The sequence below is a fragment of the Corella eumyota genome, chromosome 2 (genome assembly GCF_963082875.1).
Source record: "Corella eumyota chromosome 2, kaCorEumy4.1, whole genome shotgun sequence".
NCBI classification, from domain to species: domain Eukaryota; kingdom Metazoa; phylum Chordata; class Ascidiacea; order Phlebobranchia; family Corellidae; genus Corella; species Corella eumyota.
In genome coordinates, this window is record NC_137491.1 from 11,563,189 (window position 1) to 11,586,514 (window position 23,326).

The 23,326-nt window shown below is 28.2% G+C and overlaps 2 protein-coding genes across 8 annotated transcripts; one reads left to right on the forward strand and one right to left on the reverse strand.

Moving 5' to 3' along the window:
• Positions 1-90: 90 nt before the first annotated feature.
• LOC145741979 (uncharacterized) lies at positions 91-12,438 on the forward strand. 2 transcript variants are annotated; one of them, XM_082559688.1, is made up of 28 exons: positions 91-261; positions 524-649; positions 857-893; positions 1,109-1,238; positions 1,384-1,490; positions 1,697-1,784; positions 1,994-2,114; positions 3,076-3,384; positions 3,649-3,720; positions 3,808-3,864; positions 4,183-4,266; positions 4,555-4,651; positions 5,207-5,271; positions 5,395-5,476; positions 5,822-5,963; positions 6,195-6,309; positions 6,467-6,581; positions 6,710-6,793; positions 7,041-7,087; positions 7,349-7,420; positions 7,753-7,797; positions 8,055-8,160; positions 8,474-8,589; positions 9,008-9,106; positions 9,266-9,327; positions 9,479-9,527; positions 9,653-9,697; positions 10,527-12,438. In XM_082559688.1, exons 1-28 carry the CDS (start codon positions 186-188, stop codon positions 11,369-11,371), a joined length of 3,393 nt encoding a protein of 1,130 aa, XP_082415814.1. In that variant the 5' UTR covers positions 91-185; the 3' UTR covers positions 11,372-12,438. The 2 variants fall into 2 exon arrangements, with proteins under 2 accessions (XP_082415814.1, XP_082415815.1); XM_082559689.1 differs by having other exon boundaries at positions 5,210-5,271.
• On the reverse strand, positions 12,437-22,051 carry LOC145741980 (palladin-like). 6 transcript variants are annotated; one of them, XM_082559690.1, is made up of 18 exons: positions 21,893-22,051; positions 21,183-21,376; positions 20,826-20,942; positions 20,073-20,160; positions 18,794-19,141; positions 18,376-18,477; positions 18,121-18,220; positions 17,189-17,260; positions 16,746-16,871; positions 16,450-16,548; positions 16,165-16,314; positions 15,843-15,937; positions 15,431-15,562; positions 15,204-15,339; positions 14,559-14,766; positions 13,328-13,490; positions 13,112-13,245; positions 12,437-12,839 (listed from the first exon to the last, which is right to left on the reverse strand). In XM_082559690.1, the coding sequence occupies exons 1-18, from the start codon at positions 21,895-21,897 to the stop codon at positions 12,688-12,690; spliced, it is 2,421 nt and encodes an 806-aa protein (XP_082415816.1). In that variant the 5' UTR covers positions 21,898-22,051; the 3' UTR covers positions 12,437-12,687. The 6 variants fall into 6 exon arrangements, with proteins under 6 accessions (XP_082415816.1, XP_082415817.1, XP_082415818.1 ...); XM_082559691.1 differs by lacking the exon at positions 17,189-17,260 and adding an exon at positions 17,314-17,382; XM_082559692.1 differs by lacking the exon at positions 15,431-15,562.
• Between the last annotated feature and the right edge of the window lie 1,275 nt (positions 22,052-23,326).

The window sequence follows — 23,326 nt, forward strand, 5'->3', positions numbered from 1 at the left end:
AATTAATAAATAAATGGAAACCCTATTTTCTTACGGTATCCTGCAAAATATTTTTCGTATGACTCATAATGTGATTCGTTCAGATTCGTTTGTTATTGAATTGTTTGAACAGTTTAACCAGTTCCCTAAAAACTAGAAAGCACTGTTGATAGACGATTTAGAAAATTGTATTGTTACATGTGACAATGGACAATCAACCGAGTCCGACTTTAGATAGTGAAACAAGTGTGGATTATTACGTAACAACTCAAAAGCCTTCGAGTAAGTTATGTGTTTGTTTAACGTGTTTGCCCTATCACTATCACAGAATATTTAAAAATTACAAATATTAACACAAGATTATAATTTAAAACCAACTAATGTTACTTTAAAACAAATGATACTGGAATATTTGAAAAGATTAGAATAATAACCAGATTACAAAAAAATAGTTTTTAGTTTTTGTAATATAAAATATATTGATTGCATCATATTTAAAAAAAAGTATGCTAAACAATAACTCAATTTATATCTTTTATTTTAGCAAAGCTTGATGGTAAATTTGACATTGGTTCAAAAGTGATGGTGTCTGTTGATCGAGCTGGCTCAGTAAAAGTTCGGAAAAGAAAAAAATCAAAACGTCGCAAAAAAAATTCGAACTTGGGATCAGGTGAAAAAAATTTAAATTTTTTTGTTAAAATCAAAAAGTAACACTTTAAAATTGTATTTAACACTACACTCTTTGTAATTACCAATTCTGTTGTTTGTTTACTGTATCGACCTACTCTATTTAGTTTTAAAAGTGTGTTAAAGTGGTGCTGTATCAATAATCAAATAACTTCATTAAACAACAAAGCGTTTGTTTTATTTTTTGTAGATGGACAAATGTTTATGGCATCAGATGATGAAACAAGGTCTGTATAATATTTTTTTAATATTATGCTACAATATTTTTTTTTAATATTTTAACAACTAAAAAATAAACAAATTGAAAATTTTGAGTAAATAATTTGATTGCTTAATTTAAATTTTTAATTATTTGATTAAGTTGATGTGTAAAAATAGTTTATTAGCTGTGTAAAAATAGTTTATTAGCCAAAGGTTATATCTTATTTATCTTTATTTTTAGGCTACATTCCTCTTCAGATGGCAATCAGAAAAAAGTTCCCAAACGATCTTCTTCGCTTTGTGAGCGGGATTTAAACAGAAATTCTAAAGTTTTCTTTGAAGATGACTTAAATCCCAGTGCTGAATTCAATGTTTGTAATAGGCTTTTATAGTTTATAACCAATTTTTTTTTAATTTTTGACAATAAATTTTTTTTTTAATTATATATATATATAATTTTTAAAACAATTTTATTTTTAAAAGAATTATTTTATTTAAAAAACTGTTTAATTTTAGAAGGAAAATATTGTAAGAAGAAGGGTAAAGAAGAAAAATTCGTTTAAAAACAATCGGCGGGGGTTTATGCTTGATCCTAATATTAGACTTTCTGGATTAAATGTCAAGTAAGAGAGAATTAATCTTTTTAAGTGTGTTAATTGCTTGTGGTTTTGACTTGGTATGTGGCCCATTTAATTTTTCTATTTTGGAATATTTCAGTAGGAACAATTAAACATTACTGTGTGATGATAAATTTATAATTACCACCAAATAATTTTTAAATGTTGCATCATAAAATGACGTAAAAATTTTATCATGTTTTTTTTTTCAGAGAAGAAGAAGTTAACCAAGTCGAAGAAAAAAGTCGAAAAATTTCTGAAATCGCAAGTAATAGTGATACTGATGCTTCACAGCAAAAAGTAATTATCATCTTTAAAAACTTTTTTGCAGTAAAATACTTGTATTACAACTACATGTTTTGACTCATTTATTTTAAGTTATGTTTTTGTTGTATTATATAAGCTTACATGGCCAATTTCAATTTTTGCAGCTGTTTTAGTTTTAAACCTTGGTTATCCTTACATTATGATACATAGTACGTCAAAAATCTTGTTTTTTATGCTTGTAGCTACCTACAATTCACACACAACAAAGTGCTCTTGCAACCCTTGATGCTTTTATGATGGAAGTACAGGAGGCAACAACTGAAGCCAAACAAAAACTTGTTCAAACCAAAGAAAAATCCAAAGGTACAAATATTACTGTTTCTAAAAAGTTATATGTTTAATTTTTGGGATTTAGATAAATTGATTTTAAACAGTAGAAAAGATTGGTATACAATATTTTTTGTTATTTTACCAAATTGTTGTTTTAAATTGCTTTGTTTATTTTGAATTTGAATGGCTTGTTTACTTTTTAAATTACAGCTAAATTTAGTTTAAAAGATTTATATACTTTTTATATATACATTATAATTTTAAAAATGTAAAACTATCTAGGAATTTTTGGATTAGACTTTTTTTTAAATCTTTAAGAAATCATTTTAATTTAAACATTAAAAGTTGTGTTATATATTATATATGGCAACTATCTGTGCGCGAAATTAGTGTTTATAAAAATGACATCATACTAATATCCTGTAATACTTGGATTACTTACACCACACTCATATCTCACTACACATGTTGACAGTTCATTGTTTAGTTTCCATTTATTGAAACCATTTTTATTTAAATATAATGTGAAAGTTTTATGTGTTAAAGTATTATGTGAATTAATTCCTTTATCAAATTCTACTATATTGTTGTAGATTTACTATGTAAGCTATTTTTAAGTTTAAACTTTTTTTTATTTAATTATCATTTTTTAATGAATTTTTTAATTGATTGTTACTTTTATTTTCACCATATTGTCAAGCCTTATTTTTTGTTTTTAATATATTTAAAGAAATCTGTCAAATTTTAAAACAGTTCACTTTTTAAATCATATTGACAGTATTTTGTGCTTTTCCTTCTCCTAACTTTATTTTTTAGATTTTTTAAACGTTTTTAAAAAAGTAAAGGAAATAACTAGTATTCGATTACAATAATAAAGTTATATTTTGATTATTGATAAAACTTTTGTTGTAACCTGTTTTTATTTCCTGAAATGAAATTATCTAACTGCTGATTATATACAAGTTTTTGATGTTTAATTTTTTTTATAAATCAGTTTCAGAAAGTGAAGAAAAAATTGTACCAATACGAAGAACACTATCGCTAACCCAAATCCGACCACATACTAGCGCTGAAGAAAACTTATCAAGCAGCGATCAAAATCACACAAAATCAGATGTAAATTCTAAAGCTCCTTCCAAGAAGACTTCATTTTTCCACCGGAAGCAGGAAAGTTTTGGGCAGACAAGTTTAAGAAGTGTTTTTCTCTCTGAACCTGATTTAACAAGAGAAGATTTCTCAATCTCTAATTACACCGCTACTGATAATGAAAACCAATCAAATTTCATCTACAACGTGTTGTTAGGTAATTTATTTCAAGTTTTATTTTTATTACTTTGTAATAAAACTGTGTTAAAAATAAAATGTTTAAAATTGTATTAAATTTTTTTTCCATTATGTTAAAAAAAAATATATTGTTTTGTTAATGTAAACAAAATTGTTTAAAATAAATTCTATAATTTTCCTAAATTTTTTTGCTAATATTAATATATTTTGAAATTTGTGGTCAATTTTTGCATAAAAATTAATTAGAAAAATAATTTTAACGCAAAACAAATTACAATTTCAGATTATAATCAGAAGATTTCATCGGAAGTTGTTAACAACCAAACCTCTTTAAAACCAATAGTTATGAGAACAGGTAAGGCTTAACGCTGAAGTTTTACTTGAAAAGTAAAAGTATTTAAGATATTCTGGCCTCGGGCAATTTGTGTTTTATTTTTCTTAGATACCGACTCTGGTTTAGCGCATCTGGAAAGAATATGCAAGCTAATGGAACAAATTGGTTAGTTTTAATTTTTATTTACCCAGTGCTTTATAAATTTATATAAATTCATGGCTTTTATACATATATATATTTATTATATATTAAGGCATTAACCTAAATAACAGTGACTTTGGTATCATTTTAAAAACACATTTAATTGTGTCTAATTTGGTAAAAACATAGGCTAATTAACTGTTTTTTTTTTAAAAACACATTCCTTTTAAAATGAACTTTTACCTTAATTTGTATTTACTTTTAATTTTATAAGTAACAAAAATTTTAATTCCTGTGCACTGTAAACAAATGAATTTTAATTGCGTTGTTGTTACATTAAAGCTGACCTGCGCAAAGAGAATTATTGTTTGAAGCGAAGAGTTGTTTCACTCGAAGCTGAAGTAGATGATCTTAAAACAATAAAAGGTCACTAAAATTAATGAATCAAACTTTTTAACTTAAAAAATAGATATTCATTGGATTAAAAGATTTAGTAAAGTTTTGATAATTAATTTATGCTAAAAAAATAATGTTGGATTTAAGATGCCATTTTAACACTTTGGCTTTTTGTTTTTTTCAAGAAATCATGGTAAAATTAATATAATTTCAATTTATGATGTTATTTTATAGTCATTAATGAGCTTTGTATAATTTTAAGTATTTCAAATAAAATTTTAAATTTTTTTTTATTTTTTTTATATAAAAACAACAAAGGTGTCAGGAGTTTGTCTTCAACAAGTTCAATGTCAAAACTGCCATCTTATCGCAAAAGATCACATGCTATCGAGCGAATTAAAAACAACATCTCACGGTAACATTTCCTGTATTAAAATGATAAAACATTGTGTGCACTTGAACTTAAACATTGTTTAAATACGAGGTCCCGCTAATGCACAGGTGTAATTATGCCCTTTATCGACGCAAGTTAACAAAATTGTTGGTTATCTCTTAAACATGTAATGCTGATGAACTGATAAAGTCGTATCAGATTTTAAATTACATGTTGATTCAAACTTCTTTTTAATTGGAAATTTGCTAAGATATAATCTGATTTTAAATTGTATGATTTGAATATGGGAGAAAAGTATAATTTAAGATGTAAATATTTTGATTATTCTCTTAAAAACTTTGCTTAAATTTTTCAATTTAAATTTGACATTCTGATATTAAAGAAATATTTTAAAATTTACTATTTTCTAAATGCTGCGTATTATACCCATTAGGGTATTTGAATATGGCATACTGCCTTTTAAATTACTATGGTTGGGAGACAAACACAAATTTTATTGTTCTATACTTAGGTGGTTTAAATTAACCATTTAGTTTTCATTCTTTAAATTGCTGAATTAAAAATAATTTGTTTCAGAAGGTCTAGTGTAGAAAGAAATGTGGAAATGCAAAGATTGGAGAGCTTTGAAAAATTTTCAGCAGGTATAAAATAAATATTTAAATAAAAAATTTAATATTAAAACAATACAAATTCATCTTATTATAAAATATTCACAAGATGCAAAATTGTAAAATATTAGTTAAAAATGTTAATATTTCTTTTAGATTCTCCCAATGGTTTTTCTACATCAATGCCAAACAATGATCGTCCCATAATTTACTCTAATGTCATGTTGAAGAAAAATAAGTAAGTGTTGATTAACTCACTTTATTCTTTTTTGTTGGTACTTATAGAACCGCATTGAAAACAGGTTAACCATATTATAATGTGAATTATTATTTTTAAATCTTCTGCATAGCAGGCAATTGTCACTTTTAGCTGTAAGTAAAAAACTTACAAAAGCGTAAATGGTTTTTGAAACTGTTACACGGAAAGTACAACTTTTGCATTTTTTTTGCAACTGTTGTAAAATTTGTTGTTTAATTTTGTTAAACATTACCTTTCAAAAAATTTTCAATCATCATTTTCTAAAGGTTAAATAAATATTAACTCTCAATTAAAATTTTTTTAACCAGTTGTTTTTAATTTTAGGAGACATAGTTTATATTCAAGAGATGATCTTGATCTTAACTTAAAAGCAAAATGGAAGTTTTGGAGGGGTCCTAACAGGGGAGAAAATTCACAACAATCAAGAAAACAAGTTGTTCAGGCGATTAAAGCTGAGCATACTCAGGTTAAAAAATGGGTTTAATTAATTTTTAAGTAAATTGTATGAAAATTGGTTGTTTGGCAAATAAAATAAATTTGTTTTTATTTTATTTTTAAGAACTTAAAATAAATTTTTTTTTAAGAACTTGCCTTAGAAGCTCATACAATTACAAGAAAAACTTCGACTGTATTTATTTTCAAAATAACTTACCTCATATTTATATTGTTTTTTTAAATGTTTTTTTTTGATATACAGGGATCTGCTGTTCACCTGAAGAGTGCAAGTGTTACCCTTGATTCACTTTTAAATAATATTGACGATGAGTTTAGCAGAAAAATGTTACAGTGGGAATCAAATAATATTAATCGAAGTAAATTTACAAAAAATAGCAGTCTTTAAGCGCTTTGTTTTATTTTGTATAGGTGTAAATTTTATACTCTAAAATTGGGTTTATAAAACCAGTAGAATTGCTTTATCTTTATTTGTTTTTTTAAAGATATTTTTAATGAACAATGTTTTAATTTTAGCGTCATCACAAAAACGCACCCATGCGAATTTCCTAAATCGGCAAATTCAACCAAGTTACTCTGCAGTCTGTCTTCCAACAACTTTCGAACAGAATGAAATTCACCGAAGACCAAGGTAAAAAAATAAGTATTAATTATTACAGATAACAACACCCTTTTTTATAATTAAATTTTGTCAAGGTTTTATACCACAGATTTATTAAATTTTAATTTTTTTTTAACAATTACAAACCTGTTTTACAGTAAAGCTTCAAGTAGTAATAAAGATAGTTTAAAAAAGAAGTTTAAAAGATGGGATAAATCTAGAAAACTCTCATTTTCCTCTAGGTCAGTCAAACTTCGTTTCTTTTTATTAGTTAATAGAGAAGGTTATGTTATCATCGCTATTTTTGTGTGTGTTTGAGTAGACTCCTGAACCAAGTTTACAATATATCAAACTTAGCAATTGACAAAAGCTAAAAAAAATTATATAGGCCTAATTTAACCAAAGATTTAAGTATTTTTTTTAAGCATAGATAAATTTGCTTTTATGTAACTTACTATTGTATTTTATTTTTTTGAATTATATTTCTAGAAGAAGTAAATCTGTTGATCGAATGAATGCAGAGCCAGATGATTCAGGTCTGAAAATGATTTTTAAATTTTGTTTTTTAAATGCTAAAATGTTAGATTATGTACAGTAATTTGTTTTTAATTTTTGATATGGTTAGGTATAGATTTAATATTCTGGCTTGTTTTTTAAGTTAATGGTTTGTTTTAAATAAAACTTTAAAAACTGTTTAATCTTGATATACATACTTTTTTAAATTGCCAATATTCTTGTTTTGATAAAAAGTAAAAAAATGCTAAAGGCTATTTACATTAAATGTTCAATTTGATTAGAATTTACTCTCAACCGAGATAGGAGTGTATCAGTTGGAAATTTTCATCAATCTTCACCGTGTATTCAATCAGGTTGGATTAAATCAAGTCTTATTCAATCATACAAAATAAAATTTAATTATGTCATTAACAAATTAAAATTGATATTTTAATGCACTCACTGTGCCTTATTAGGTTATAATCTATTGCAAATTACACTTGCACATGATTAGGATTAATAATTTTTCAACTTTAAAAGAATTTTATTTTAATGTTGATATTTCTATTTTAAAAATTTTTAAAAATGGAGAATTAATTTGTTTTTAACAGTTTGCAATTTTGTTTTAACACCTACATGATAATTAAGAGAACTATGTTTAACTTTTAAACATGACATGTATGTGATAGTAAATAATGTTTTACAGAATATGATGTTGACAAGGATTTAGACAATCAACTTTTAATGAATGGTCAGCATATATTTACTTTAAAAATATAAAATTACTTTTTATATGACAAAATTTTTTGTATATAGGACTTAATTATTGCAATAAAGTTGTATAAATAATATTTTATTTAAACTCATTTTTTTTTAGTTTTTAGAATGACAAAAATGTTAAACTTAATTTTTTTTAAGTGCTTTGATATATTTTTAAGTAAAATATTTGAAAGGCTCGATTTTGTATTTTTTTTACATCAAACATAAATAATATTTAATTTTTATTAGATAATAATGTAACTGGAACAACAGAATGGTCTGCCTTACAACAAGCCTTTCCAACAAATGTTAAACCTGCTGTTATTACTAATAAGCCATTTGGGAAAGCACAAAGGTAAATTTATTATTGTTTGTTTCAAAGATGCATTTTTTGTTATACTTTAAATTATATTATTCTACAAAATACAGTTAATTTTTTTTGTAGTTTTAATATTTATTAATAATATACATAACTACATAATAATTTTAAATCGTTTTTATATATTTTGTGTATATGGTATTTATATTTTTTTAATAATAAAAATAACTTGATTTTTTAAATTTTTGATTTCGAAAACCTTTTTAAACATTGCAAAAATTAATTTGGAACTCACGATTAAAAGTTTTATAAAAAAAATCTAATCTGAAATTTAATCTGTTTTCCTCAGAATAATAAGTGCAAGTCAGACAAGGTTGGGTGCCCCGCTAAGAAAGAAGAATAGCAAGCGTAGAAGTTGGTCATTTATGAAAAGACCTTCGTCAAAATATTTTCTTCCTACTTCCGGTTGGTTTAAACATTTAAACTTATTTTGTATCAAGAAACATTATTCAAAAATGGAATATTATTGCTATAGTAAATAATGTGGTATTAATAATCACTTGTACCATACAGTCATTAAATAAACTCTTTTACCTTATGGTCTTTGCTGATTATTTTAACATTAGGGTCCTAATTTATTGTAGGACTGTAAAGTACAAGTGATTCAAAAATTTTTTTTTTAAATAATTAACTGTAAAGTACAAGTGATTCAAAAATATTTTTTTAAATAATTAAGTATTAATAAAACATTACTTTTTGGCATCATTAAATTAAACAAAAAACTGTTTAATTAAGCTAGTTTTGTAAAGTTTCTGAGATTTAATGTTTGTAAGTATGACCTTTATTTTTAATAGCAATTTATTTATTTAATATTAAATTTTAGGTGATTTTGTGGGTGCTTCAAACCTGGATTTTGCTGAAAATATTGGAGATCAATTAACATTAGATCTTAACATGGAAGATGTACATGGAATTGCACCATGTAATATTAAATGTTTTCTAATTTTTAAAATTCCCTTTTCCGAAATTTTTTTTTTTTTAGTTTAACGCAAATTAAGTTTTTTTGTGAGGTAATAATTTTAACACTGTAATACTTAATTCCATAAACTTTTGTAAAATGGCATTTTGTTTAAATTTTAAGATTCTATCAAAGCTGATGAATTAAATTATTTGGAGAAAAATACAAAGAATTTACGAGATAAGGTAAAAATTTATTCTACAACTTCAAATTTAAAGTTAGCAACCTAAAGTTAACAACCAATTTTATATCATTTTCTTTACCATAGATTACTAATATGGCCAAATTTAAAAAAATAGGCTTTATTTTAATAGTTATATTTCTTATTTTTTTAAGTTAAACAACATTGAAAAAGAATGCGAAACTGAGGATAAAAGGGGATTAGGTAAACATTTTTGTACTTTTACAACAAAAAATATAACTTCTGACATTATTATATATTTAAATACAATATGTATATAATGAATTTTTAAGAGAATTTTCCATTTAAATATTTCATTTTGTCTTTAGTTCGCAGACCTAGACCTGCCTCATCTATGGCCCAGTTTAACAGAGGTATGCTTAATTTACATGATAATTAGTTATTCCTTGAATATATAACAATCATTTAATTAGAAATAAAGAATATTGTGTGATTTTAATTTGGTTCTTTTTTGTTTTTAATTTGAGTTGATTTTTTTGCTGTTTTTATTTTTTGTGACTTTTTTTTTACTTTTTACATAATTTTTTTTTTAACATTTTGTGGTATTCATTATGAAAATTAATTCGGCTTGTTCAAAATTTTTAATCTTTTTTTATTATTTGAATTTTTGTTTTATTTAAAATTTTGTGATCAGATTCCTCAGATGGAGATAGTGATCCATCAAAAAGGTTAATTTAACTTAAATGTGGGCATGCCATGCATTTCTATGTTTGTAAATCATAACCTAACCTTATAAAGCATCAGACTTCCCTGTTTAAACCTACTTATGTTAAATATTACCACTTTTTAAATAACCCACTAACACGTATGGCTGAAAGGTTCTAATCCTGTCTCAACTAAAAAATTCTCCCCTTTTTCGCTTTTTTTAATGCTTTTTTTAATTAATACAGCTTTAACAAGGATAAATTGCATTTTTTTACTAAATTTTTTTATAACCTGTAATATTTCATGCAAGCCTTGTTTACATAATGTACATAATGCATGAGTCAGTTGAATGTCAATTTCCCTAAAAACTACCTTGTTTGTTACTGAGCTTAGTCTAATCACCAAACTATTTAACTATTTAACAGTCTACATTTTAAATTTATTTTTTTATACTTTGTAACAAAAAAAATTAAATAACTTCAAACAAGAAAATTCAGAAAAAAACTACACTACTTAGTAACATTTTTTTAATTTTAGGTCAAAGTGCCCCTTCTTTCCTGCTATCAAAACCCGGCGAAACCCCACCCCAATTTTCGTTTAACACTCCCTTAATGTCACCCCTGATAGAAGAACCCCACAGCTTACCCAACACCCCCTCATTTAAAAAATCAGCCTCAGAACGGCGCCATACTATATCTCTTTTAAGTCCTAGTAACTTAAACAACAGAGACGAACTTTTTACTCACAGTGCACCGTGTTCTCTGGGTAATCTGACGCCCGTGCATAGCATGGTCACTCAACACACCACAAAATCAGCAAAAACGGACAACAGTTTGCCTATACCTAAAGTTTCTGATATTGTCGTGCCATCGTTTCAGGTCCAGTCGAGCGAAAAAGTATTTAAAAAAGGCCGTAGATCGTTCGCCAAGAAAGTCTTCCATCGTATTCCAAAGCATGTCTCAAAGCAATACGAAGTCGAAAACAGCTCTGGACAGTCTAGCCCACGTGCTACCAGCTCGCCTAAAAAACGCTTTAACTTTTTCGGGTCGTTCCGCAAGTCGAAGCGCAAAACCACTGCTGATATACCGACCATTGACTTGGAGAATAGCCTGCCCATAGAGCCTAAAAGCCGTAGAAGCTCTTGGAGTCCACCCCGTATACGCAAAGGGTTAGTAAGCCGTTTAAGCAAGCGGTTTAACAACTCTCATGCACATCGCGATGGTGAAAGAAAGTCCAGTCAAAATGTCCCAGTTGGCTTGGCTGAGTTTGCCAACACCAGAAACATGTTTGAATCTAGGTCTGGAAGCGAGTCAAGAGCTTATGAATTAAATTTAAACAGCAATAATAATAATAACAATCATATCGTGTTATGTGTATATTAACTTGATACTATGTGATGTAAATAAAAAATGTTATTAAACAAAATTCAAAATTTTAAATAAAATGCCATTTTCAATGTAACAAATTCGAAACAAAATACTACTATACTTTTTATGTACAATACTGAACAACATCGTATAGTCTATGCACGTATATACTTCATGGATACAGCATATTTTGTAAATTGTTTTTTCAAATTTAAAAAAACGCCAACAGTTAACGTTTTTCTACCTTTTTGCCTTTGGAAATTACACAATGATATATCATTCATTTAGCCGCTAGAATAGATATTATTTAATATAAAATGCAAATTTTTGTTTTCCTTTTCTGTTAACTTGCCTTTTATTATCACTTTTCTTTTAAAATTATATAATTTGATTCAACTTGCAATATTTTTGCGAAAATCGATCATACATTCGCAGTACTTTATATATGGTGCAGTAACCTGTTTTGTCAATATGTTATTTTACTTTATTCATTTTTTATTAATCTGTCGAACAAAAAAACTCGTTTTTTTTTAAATTTTGTTAAAACAAATGTATATATAACTTGCCTTTTGTAGTATTATATGACCTTGCCTTATATCTATTTTTTATTTTCTGTTTTTAAAATATTTGTTTTTTAATTTATCTACTCGTTAAGAATTTTTTTCTACATACACTACACAATACCACTAAAATCATGAATTTTCGTATTTTTTGCATTGTAGTCATTGTAGTAAAACTATGCTACCCACCATTGTGTCTTACACATTGTTATTTAACTGATACACGTTGTTACAGAAATTTTTAACATTGTTTTTTTTGCTGTGTACGGGTTTAGCAAAGTTGTGATTGTCTTCCACCCTTTTTCCATTTTTCCACATTGTTTTTTTCATGGTTCTTTTCTACACATTGTTAAAATGAAGTTCAAGGTAGCATTGTTATATTTAATGGCCTTGCCCAATTTATAATTTAATATTTTTATTAATATAATAAACACTGTATATATACTAACTGGTATCGAATTGTTTCTTTTTAATTTCTATGTCGAACAAACTTGTTTTTGAGCAAAAATAAAGAAATTCAACGAGTAACATTCCGTTTTATTAGCATGCAAGCAGAAAAAAACAGTGATCAGAAATATACAATGTGATTCATGCCAAATATCATACAAGTATATTTATATAGAAAATATCTTAACAACTGCCTAATTTTAATATAAAGTTATTATAAGGCTCTATTTTTTTAAAGAAATAATGTTTAAAATTATATATAATGGCAAATGAATCAAATCCAATGTATACCAAATGCATTTGTTAACATTAAAAAAAGACAAATTATAATTCTTCAGATTCTGGTAAATATTGATGAAGTTGTGCGTCAGGTGTAAGCGCTTCCCTCATATCGACACCAGCTACCTTGGCAAGACTCGCATATCTGTGAGGCGTTCGAATTCGTCGTCTGTTCGTGGTGACGTCACAGGTTGGCGCTAAATATATTAAAGTGCCATTTTCAAAACTTTATGTTTAATAACGTTATGTTGTGTTACGGTTTAACAAAAACCATGACTAATCTTCACCTTGGTTTAACTATGTATTGTGTACCGATGGTGTTTACAGACTCTTTACACGACCTTATTTGCTTATAAAAATCCCCAAGTTAATATTGTGATAGTTCAAAATAAGTTTATTATGTACATTGGTTGTATAATTTGCCCTTGAAACCTTTTACTATATATCAGTTACTTATAACTTTACTTACAATAAACATCAAGTTTGCAGTTACAGCTTGATATCCCAGCTTTGTTTGTTGCACTACAAGTATACCAAGCTCCATCTCGCATATCTGCTTGTGTTATTTGAAGACAAACATATCCAGAATCATCCTGGTACAACCTAAACAACATTGAATAAGCGTCAGATATCAAAATTGCATTCCTACCCTTTGTGAATCAATGTAAAAGTTACATTTACTTACTGTGTTCTGTGGTCGCTTATGACTTGGTCCGACCCTCGCTTCCAAGCAATGATAGGTTTTGGTGTTCCTACAACCCTTGCTTCTAACCTTACAGCATCACCCTGTGCTACACATTGTGGAGATAACCGTTGTACAAATGCTGGTGCAGTCATAAATTCTCGAGCTATGAAATATCGAGGTTTAATAATACTTCAATATTTAAAATAAGGCACTCAGAATTGTATTATATTTAACTAGAAGATAGTTAGGGAAATCAAATTTATTTCAAAAAATCTTCTTTTTTGTATTGGTATTAAAATAAGAAAGTACCACAAATTGAAAGATTTTATTTAATTCCAATTGTTCAACTGAACCGATTGCATTTATTGGGTGTGTAAAATGGGAGGCCTCCCACGTGTGTGGGGGGCCAACCACACTACCTTAAAAATCATAAATGTGTAGAAGTTTATTTTAAAAGTAACCGAAGAGGTTTTTAGATTAATTGCAGATAGTTAGAAGCGTTTTGTTAGAAATGTTTAGTAGAAGCGTTTTGTTGTGTAGAATATCTAGTTTGTGTTATGTTAAATTAGTATGTTGTATCAGATTAGATTATTTTTGTGACGTAGTATATTACATTACCATTGGTATGTACTACACAGATATGTTATATTTTATACGTAATAAGATTAATTTGTTAGTAGCAGGTTGCAGTTTAAAGTTTTAATATGTATATTATTTTGTGTTTCATTTATAAAATGTTATATGCATATCTAAAAATGTTTATATAAGGTTTGTTATATAATAGTATTTTATAATGTGTTTTTGATAAAACAGTATTAGTTAAGTTTTGTCTGCCAGTTATAGGAAGAAATAATTGTTATTTAAATATAAACAAGTAACTTTAAATACAATATGTACTGTAACTATAGCAATGCTTAGTTAAGGCTTCGCACAACACGTTTTTTTTGATTTAAAAGTTTTGCCCGAGGATGGCAAAAAAACCTCGCCCGCTTTAAAACGATGTTGCGCTTAGGCTATATGTATGTAGTTTATAGCATGTGGCTGTGGTTTTGTATAGACTTGAATGTATTTGCTTGGTTTATTAATCTTAATACGTTTATAAAGTATATAAAATTGACTTACATGTACTTTAAATTGATGTATGTGCATTAGAATAAAGTTGAAATACTTTTATTATATATTAACCTAAGTTTTGATATTTTATGAAAAAAGTTGTTTTAATTAAACTTACCCGATACATGTAACTGTGCGTGTATTGTAGCTGTGCCGGCCACGTTTTTGGCTACGATAGAGTATTGGCCTTCGTCCATAGGCGACACCCTTTCAAGCAATAAACTATGTACATTATTTTCGCGAACTAGTACTTTGTGTAATGCGTCTTGGCGTACTGGTCTTCCGTTGATAAGCCATTCGATATCTGGTGTAGGTAGTCCAGTAACCTATACATTTAGAAAGCATGAATGTTAAAAGACATGACCTTTCGTAAGATAGTTTTTGTTTATTAAATATAAGGTTTATATACCATATAACGTAGTAATAATTAATCAATGAAAAAGGTAATTGTTTTGCTTGCTTTAATATGTATACAAAGTTATATTCACAAAATTGGATTATTTGGCGTTTATAGTCCTTCAAAAAATTAGAATTGTAAAACTAGAAATTGCGGGAGCCGCCGTCATTATAAAGTTAGGTTATTCAGGGTTACAGAATATGAATATATTTTTTTAAAACCTTAAAGGTATTAAAAAACTTGGCGGGAGCCGTAAAGTTAAAGAGTTTGTTCAAATACCGTACAAGAGATCAATGAAATGTGTTAATATTCAAAAACTAGCTGTAGAATACGTAACCCACAAACTAACTACAAACAAAAACTTACTTTAACGTTAAAACGAACTAATTTTCCTTCATCAGCGTTAGTGTCAGGCGGTGGTTTTTGAATAAAAGTTGGTCGATAATATTTTTCCACCGGACTCTGTTCGTCTTCCGCTAATTCGCCCTTTTCTGGCGGAACTCTAGAATTTAAAAATATTGTTACGTAATAATCTTTTTTCTTATTTAGACTTTAGTTTATTTTTTACTAAAAAGATTTTTATTTTTTCTTACATGTTCTCAACTGGTGATGTCGATGTTTGAGGTGTGTGCGGTGGTGATGACATCATGCGTGGAGAAGTGAGCTGAGATGACGTAACGCGTGGTGACGTCACGCGAACCGGTTGAAGTGGTGAAACAGGTGAACTAAGCAAGCATTTATTTAAAATATTTTTTGCAATAAACAAGCTTAAAATTATATAAATAAATCATGCAGACAAAAAATTATTTTTTTCGACTAAAACCTCCCTAAAATGTAGAAAAATAAAACAACAAATCGCAAACAACTTTATTTTAGCATGCACCTAAACCTAAAAAAAAGACAGGCAAAAGTAAAAATGTAATGTGTATTTTAATAAAAAACCCACTAAAACATATGATATAAAAAATGCTTTAAATTAAATGTGTTATTAGTTAATTTTCATACCTGGATCTATAAGTTCTCTCTGGGTTTGTGTCCACGTTGTTTGAAATTTGCGCTTTGTCCACAATTAACATTCGACCAGTGCTACTTGCTCTACTCTAAACATTAACAAGTGTGTTTAAAATTTGGCTAAGTGATATTATTATAATTGAGGTTAAAAAAATCAAGACTTGCTGTTATTTTAAACACACTTCATCAAGCTAGTGGTAAACAACCGTTTCTAGTAAACCTATTTTTTTAATATTGATTTAACTTGTTTGTTATGATATTTACATGTTTTAAAGGTTTTTTATTTGAAAAAATAGGGGTTTATATTTCTATTTACTTGTGGATTGACGGCAAGTGCGGTGTAGTTTCCATCATCCTCCAAAGTAAGATGGTTGACCGATAACTCGTGGTTACCGTTCGAGTCCGACTTTTGAATATAATGTTGAGATTTTTTCGAGATTTGCTTTCCGTCTTTGAACCAAATGACCTACATAAAATATAAAAGTAACAGGGTAAAATGAAAATTAATTTTGTACATGTAATTTGTTGTCAAATAGTTGAATATTGACATTTGTTTTATAAAGGTTCAGACCTAGTTTAATGCGTTGTCTTTTTACGTTACCTTTGGCTTGGGATTTCCGGTCGCTCTGCAGTTAAATTTAGCTGATGATCCCATTGCCATTCGAATACTTTTTAAATTGGCTGTAAACGCAGGTCGCCTCTGTATTTAAAAAAATACTTTATTAATATGTATACTTATTATTTTATTTAAGAAGAATTTGTTTTAAAATTAAACTTTAAAAAAAGGTTAGCTTAAAAGGTGTTAGCCGTTTAAGTGAAATGTCCATGCGAACTTATTGGACATTTTTTCATCGTTTTATTTTATACGAAGCATTTAAAATTATGACGTCACTATACCTGTTCATGTGTTGGTACGTCATCAAACATACCATCTTCCGGGTCTTCGTTAATCGGAGGCGTTCGCTCCAACCTATATTCAATCTCACTTATCAGTCTTTGATCGAAAGCCGATATTTTATATTCCTGATTTAAAAATAAATGATATTTGATTTAAAATATACGTAAATATATTAAACATGTTATGGTAATATTAATAATATAGGTTTTAATCATTTAAGCCAAGGTATAATTAACTTACAGTTTTAAATTATTTGTTGTAAAATTTATTTATAAGAGAGATAAATATATTTTTTTAAAACAATTCAACAATAAATAAATAAGTACATAGAAATAAGATGAATTGAAAAAAAGATGAAAAAATAAAGTTAAAAGAGAAGTTAAGACCACACTGTTTAAATCGTAAAGTTTTTTAAGAGATAGGAAAAGTGAAGCAGCAATACCTGTGGCTCTCTTTCATAAATAGCAGCCATGGTAGGAGAATTAATGATATAATCACCTTCAGTTTTAGTTCCCTATATAGAAAGAAAAAAAAAAGTAAAGAGAAAGAAAATATTTTAAATTAAACCTGTTCTTCCGCATTTTGCCTGTATTCAATATCCCTTTCAATAATTGCCAACGTGCGACTGGAACCCCTCTATAAGCAAATAATTTAAAAAAAATATATTCCTGTCATTTTTTTATATTTATTTATCCCGGATGTAGGAATGTCGACTTCACGACATAAACATGGAGTAACATCAGTTACTCGAACCCAGTCTTGAGTAGCCTTGGTGGTTTGTAATATTATTGATCATAATTTCTCGCTAATTAAAAGCTGCTGATCAATTGTTGACTCAGCAGAGGTTTAGACAGTTTATAGCGAATGACGCGACAGCATGAAAGCAGTGGGGATCGAACCAAGGACTTTATGTAGTAAAACGGGTGTTTTCTAATCACTACACCATGCTGTCGATTTATAGGTTTTTCAAATTGTAAAAATTTAAAGCTTCGATTTTTATATTGTATCCAAAATTTCGTAAAAAGTAAGTTTTATTATTCGCATATTTGCGCAAGCAAAAAACAAGTTTATCAATAATTTTTATTGAACAAACTAGAGCATTGTGACTAGTTAATATTATAAAGTAAGATTAATGACTAGTAGACTGCCAAAAATCGATTAACATGTACCCAACAAAAGTTGCAAGTTTGTAGTTTATAATAACAATATGTAATTCTAAGAGTTTAAAAATATTGAAATGGAAAACTAAATAAACTAGAATATTATTCATAGACTTACTAACAAGTCCAAGCCATAATTATATAAAATAACAAGAAAGCCATGTTTCAAGACCCTTAATACAAACTGATATTAATTTAATAAAAGACCACCAACCTGTCTTGGTGATTTTTGTGTTGGTGAAGTTATTGCTCTTGCAATATCTTCAACAACTTGTTGTTTCTCTTCCTTAAAATTATGCTCAGTTGGTTTTTCCCTTTAATTTGAATACAAAAAAATAGAGGGTTAAACTACTAAAATGACATTTTTATTGGTTGCTGTAAAAAAGTAAACATAGTATTAAATAAGTAGTCGTTAGATCTCTGAAAATTTTCTTAAAAAAGCAAATATCAAACTGTGACAAGTATTTACGCAAATACGGGCGACGAGTTCATGGCAGCAATACTCATGTTTAATGGCGGACTTGGCAATGGCGAGCTGTCACTTGATACTGAATGATGTGATCGAAATGAACTAAAATGATAAAAACACAGTAAAGCAATCCATCTAATGGCATTACCATAACATGGTCTAAAGATTAAGGCTTTATAGGCTAGCCACAATATTTTTATACTCAGTAAAACATTTACAGCTTAATCTGGGCAATATATAATTACATACCCTGACATGACACAACTTAAAACAGTTTTTTGACATTTTTTTAAGGTAATGTTAAAGTCTGAAGCCTACATATTAAGCGAACTAACACATTTTTCAAACAGTTAGTTTAAATTATTTTACCAAAAAAAATTGGATAATTATTTTTAAAATATCTTGTTGTTTACTATACCGGGGCGATGGTGATCTGGACCGTGCAATTGACCTGGGCTCATCAAAACAAGGCGAAGGCAAGTTAACAGTTGGTGTGATTTCAATGCTAGTTTGTTGTGATATCGAATTCCCAAGATTCCCCACCGATGGCTGATGAGTGTTAAAATTGAAGAAATTCGAGTTATTCGACTGTGGACTTTTATTAGGTGGTGAATTCGATTTACTACTGATGACAGGCGATGATTGGTTGCTGTTATGAGCACGTGATGGTTGCTTAGGAACGATATGAAATTTTGAAATTTGAGTTGGTGATTTTGGTGATTTAGGCGATAAAGGTCGAGTCTGGTGTTGTGATGAACTTGTTTGACTAAAATGACACAATTTGTTTTAAAGTTAAACTCTAATAGCTATGCACCAAAGTCAATATAATAAAAAAGAACTTTATTAACCCAAATGTACATGTTTAAATTTGTTAAGTAAAAGATTACGACTACGTTCATTTCATTAGAAATCATCAATTCTATACAATTATAGTTCTCTTGAAAACCTTCAAGTCACGCATCATATTTGTAAGTTTTGTTCTAAACACTTAACTTAAATATACATTTACTTGCTATTTAAATATTATAATTAAAATGACCCTGTTTACATTATCATATCATTTGTATGTCTATGCAAACCGTAGACTACGATTACAGTTACTAGTTTAGATTTACATATATACACTCGAGTATTTTAATAATTTCGACCGATACTTAAACTTGAGATATCGATTTTATGATATCAACAAGAAGATAGTGTGCTATATATATCCAGCAAATTTTACGTATTTTTTATTACGAAATGAATTAAGCAACTGTGCCTCAAAAATAAAGTTTTTAGTAGTCAAAAAAAGAAGGCTAACTAGTTTTTCTAACTAATACTTGAGCCTGTTGGCAAATAATTAACGTTTTATATTTAAAAATATATTAATTTACGTAAATATGTTAAATGTTTATGTTTTTCTAGCTATTTTAACTTTAGGTTTAACCTTTTTAACACGTAAAATCACATTTAAAGTACAATAACACGCAAAACAGACACGTCTGGAAAAACTACTTATGACGCATAATCAAATCGGTCTAAGATATCAAGTCCAAGCGAACACATATAATTTACTGCACTCTATGTTAATAACTAACTTTCGTTAAATATTAAAAAAGTATCACCTTTTTTCTATGTTACTTGAGCATAACTATCTTAAGACATAAAATTTAAAAGGATTTTTTTCTTTTATATAAATACAGATTTCCACTTACCTAGTCGGCAAAGGCAGAACCTGGATATTGTTTTGTAACTGTTGCGGTGCAGCAGCTGATTTCGTAGATATTGTATGATAGCCTCCACCTACGTAAAACAAACCTCTGTTTTTAACCGCTGCAGGCTTATAAAATCTTTTCAAAACAAGATAAGTAAGTCTACTGGTAAATATTTCTTTTAATAACGACGTATTTCTCTCTATTTTGACTGAGTTCCGGTATTTTTTAAAGCCAATAAAACGTGCTTAAATAGGGTCTGGTTACAGGCTACATATATTAAGTACAAAATTGGAGTTCGTTTCAGCCTTATAAGGCAGTCTAGTCATACAAATGACGTATGGGATACGGCTGACTGCGCGTTATGCGTGATTGGCCAAGTAGATTGCAAGTCGTCTGACATTTATCAGCTGATGCAAGTTCAAATAAACTCAATTTTAGAGGTTAGACAATAAAAAGGCGACCACCTATCGAAACTTTATACCTGTCAAAAGCCAAAGCAATTAAAAAGGGAACGTCATCGCGTAGTTATTTCCTTCCTACTGATGTACGTCATATTTATTTTTACAATTATTTTGAAAATGTAATTTTAATTCTATTCATTCTACGAAACAACTTATAAAGCAACATCTTAAAATTTTTAATAAATAATATTTTGAAGATTGGAATTGTTAGCGGTATATTAAAGCAAATTTTAACACGACTTATCAAGGTATTTAACTCAATTAAGTCACAACAAATATTGATTTTCGTTACCTTTGACTGTCAATTTACATGAGGTTTCTGCGGTCCCAGCCTTATTTGTTGCCTCGCAAACAAACGTTCCAGAATCTTCGGGGAAGACTTCCCCGATAACAAGTGTTGCAACTTCGCCTAAATATATTGGCAATTTATATTGAATGAGGTTATTTATTGACACTGCGTGGTGTAGTTTACTAATTATAAAACCATTCATGATAGGTTATAAGTTATATGTCTATTAAAATATGTCTTAAGTCGAATGTAGCCGATAATTTTAGCCCATGGTTGACAATTTCATACTTTAAAATTGTAGTTTTGAAATATTACAATGGTTTATACGTAATTGGTAACTATATTATACTTTATTTTGACCTCTATGTAACATGCGAAAATCTGCGCAATCCTCAATCAAAGAGCCTTCTCTTTTCCAAGTTATCACGGGTGGGGGAACCCCCTTTACCCTGCACTCCATGACCAAACATTCTCCTTGTGTTGTCACAATGTCTTTAAGGGACTTGTGGAAAACGGGGACCACGAAAAAATCCCGGTTACCATCTTTAGTAGTACTGTCAAAAAGAACTTACTTTAGTTTTTATTTTTGTTATTGACTAATTTTCTTTTTAATTAAAATAGTATATATAGTAATAATTTACAAATTAAAAACTAAAATCCACTTGTATTGTTTAAAAATCATTTTTGTTTAAAAATGTAACTTAAGGCTACCTACCGTATTTCCATTAAATAGTTATCTGACAAACTACTTAATTTAATATTTGTATAAATATAACTCACTTACGACCTGCCTAACTACCTAACAGACTATCACCACCCTTACAAAAATTTGCCATTAGTATTTGCATCTGGTTTTTGTCATAATGGCATACTGCATGACATTTGTACCTAATGGCTAGAAACTTCCTTGATAGGCTACGTTGTAATTGTTATATCTTTTAAAACAAAACTAAAAGTCTTCTTAACTGTTTTTCTTTTTACTTTTGTGAAACTTTAAATCGTTTGTCTTTCAAAAAGAATACACAAACTAAAGCAATTTAACACAAATTTAAATTATTGGTTTACTTTACCTCATTCTGCTTCGGTCACGTGACCTAGTCCAGATCCAAGTTGGGGAAGATTAAATTCTCATCCAAAGTAATGATTAAAATGATAAAATATTGTAATAAATAACAATATAAACGTATTGAATGTGTAATCTAAACTAATCTAAATAGCCCGTAATATGCCGGTTTGACTGAACAATGTTAGATAGTTATGACGTCATCAGTAACAGCTGAACGTGGGGTGTGTGTGCGTATACGCGGGCATATTAGCGCATTTTCACACGTGATTACACGCAAAGGTAAATCAATTAATATTTCCCTTAATGATATATCCACATAGCATTATGTATACGGATTAACTAACTGTTACAATCTTGACAGTTAACCTTTAAATGGAGGTTCAAGGTATACACTTGCACATTTCTAATTAAAACAATTTAATATTTCAGCATATAAGAAAACCCATTTTTTTATAGGTTTACAAAGAATTAGTTTGCAACTTTTTATAAATTGTTTAAGTTCATTATTAAAAAAATATACAAATTTTAGTGTAGGCTGTCATATTTTTGTTTATTTGTTTTACTAAATATTAACCCAACCTAGTTTGAAAAAAATAAGAAATTGTCTTTTTGCAAATAAAGAATGCTAATATAACACAAGAATTCAAAAAACTAGAAATATTAGGATTTTAATTTCTACATTTTTCAGAAATAAATAAAACGACTTAACAATGAAATGCGTGTGGTTTCGTTATGATTATGTCATTTTGTCAACACTTTATTTTAATAGCTCATAGTTTATGATCAAAAGTGTGGCCCATGTGGCGCAACAAAGCTATATTACTATTATTAGCAATACTAAGTAACGATAATTTAAATAAAAATATATTTTTATAATTTCTTGTATGGTACTTAAAGTTTGCCCGTTTTGCCTATGACGTAATGTTAGAAAATGTCGGCAGATTCGAAGATTCCCTTTTAGAAGCAAACCCATTTTGGATAAATAATATTAAATATATTGACCCCACAAATATTACAACTTTATTTGCGTAATTTCGTAAATAACACAAAAAAATAATGACGTTAAAAATTCCCCTCCAAATTTTTTTTGTGGTATTTCCCTGGTACTAAAAATAAAGTTGAGCACATGATTTCCTCGACCAATCAGAGCGCTTAGAATCGTTTGGGGAATGCCCAAGTGGTATCTTACCAGAAAAAAATTTCGCCATTTCTAACTTTTGTGTAGGTGCATCACCTAAAATAAAATTGTTTTTGGCCAATATGTTTATAATTTGATTCAATATTTAACTTTGGTACTTATTTTTAAGACAAGATAATAGTGAAATAAACTTTGTGGTATGATCGTGCAGTGTTGTAAATTCTGTTTTTTGACTATAAGACGAACAGATAGACAAAAGAAAGAAAAGGCTGGTCCGTTAAGCTATTCAGTTTTTGGTTA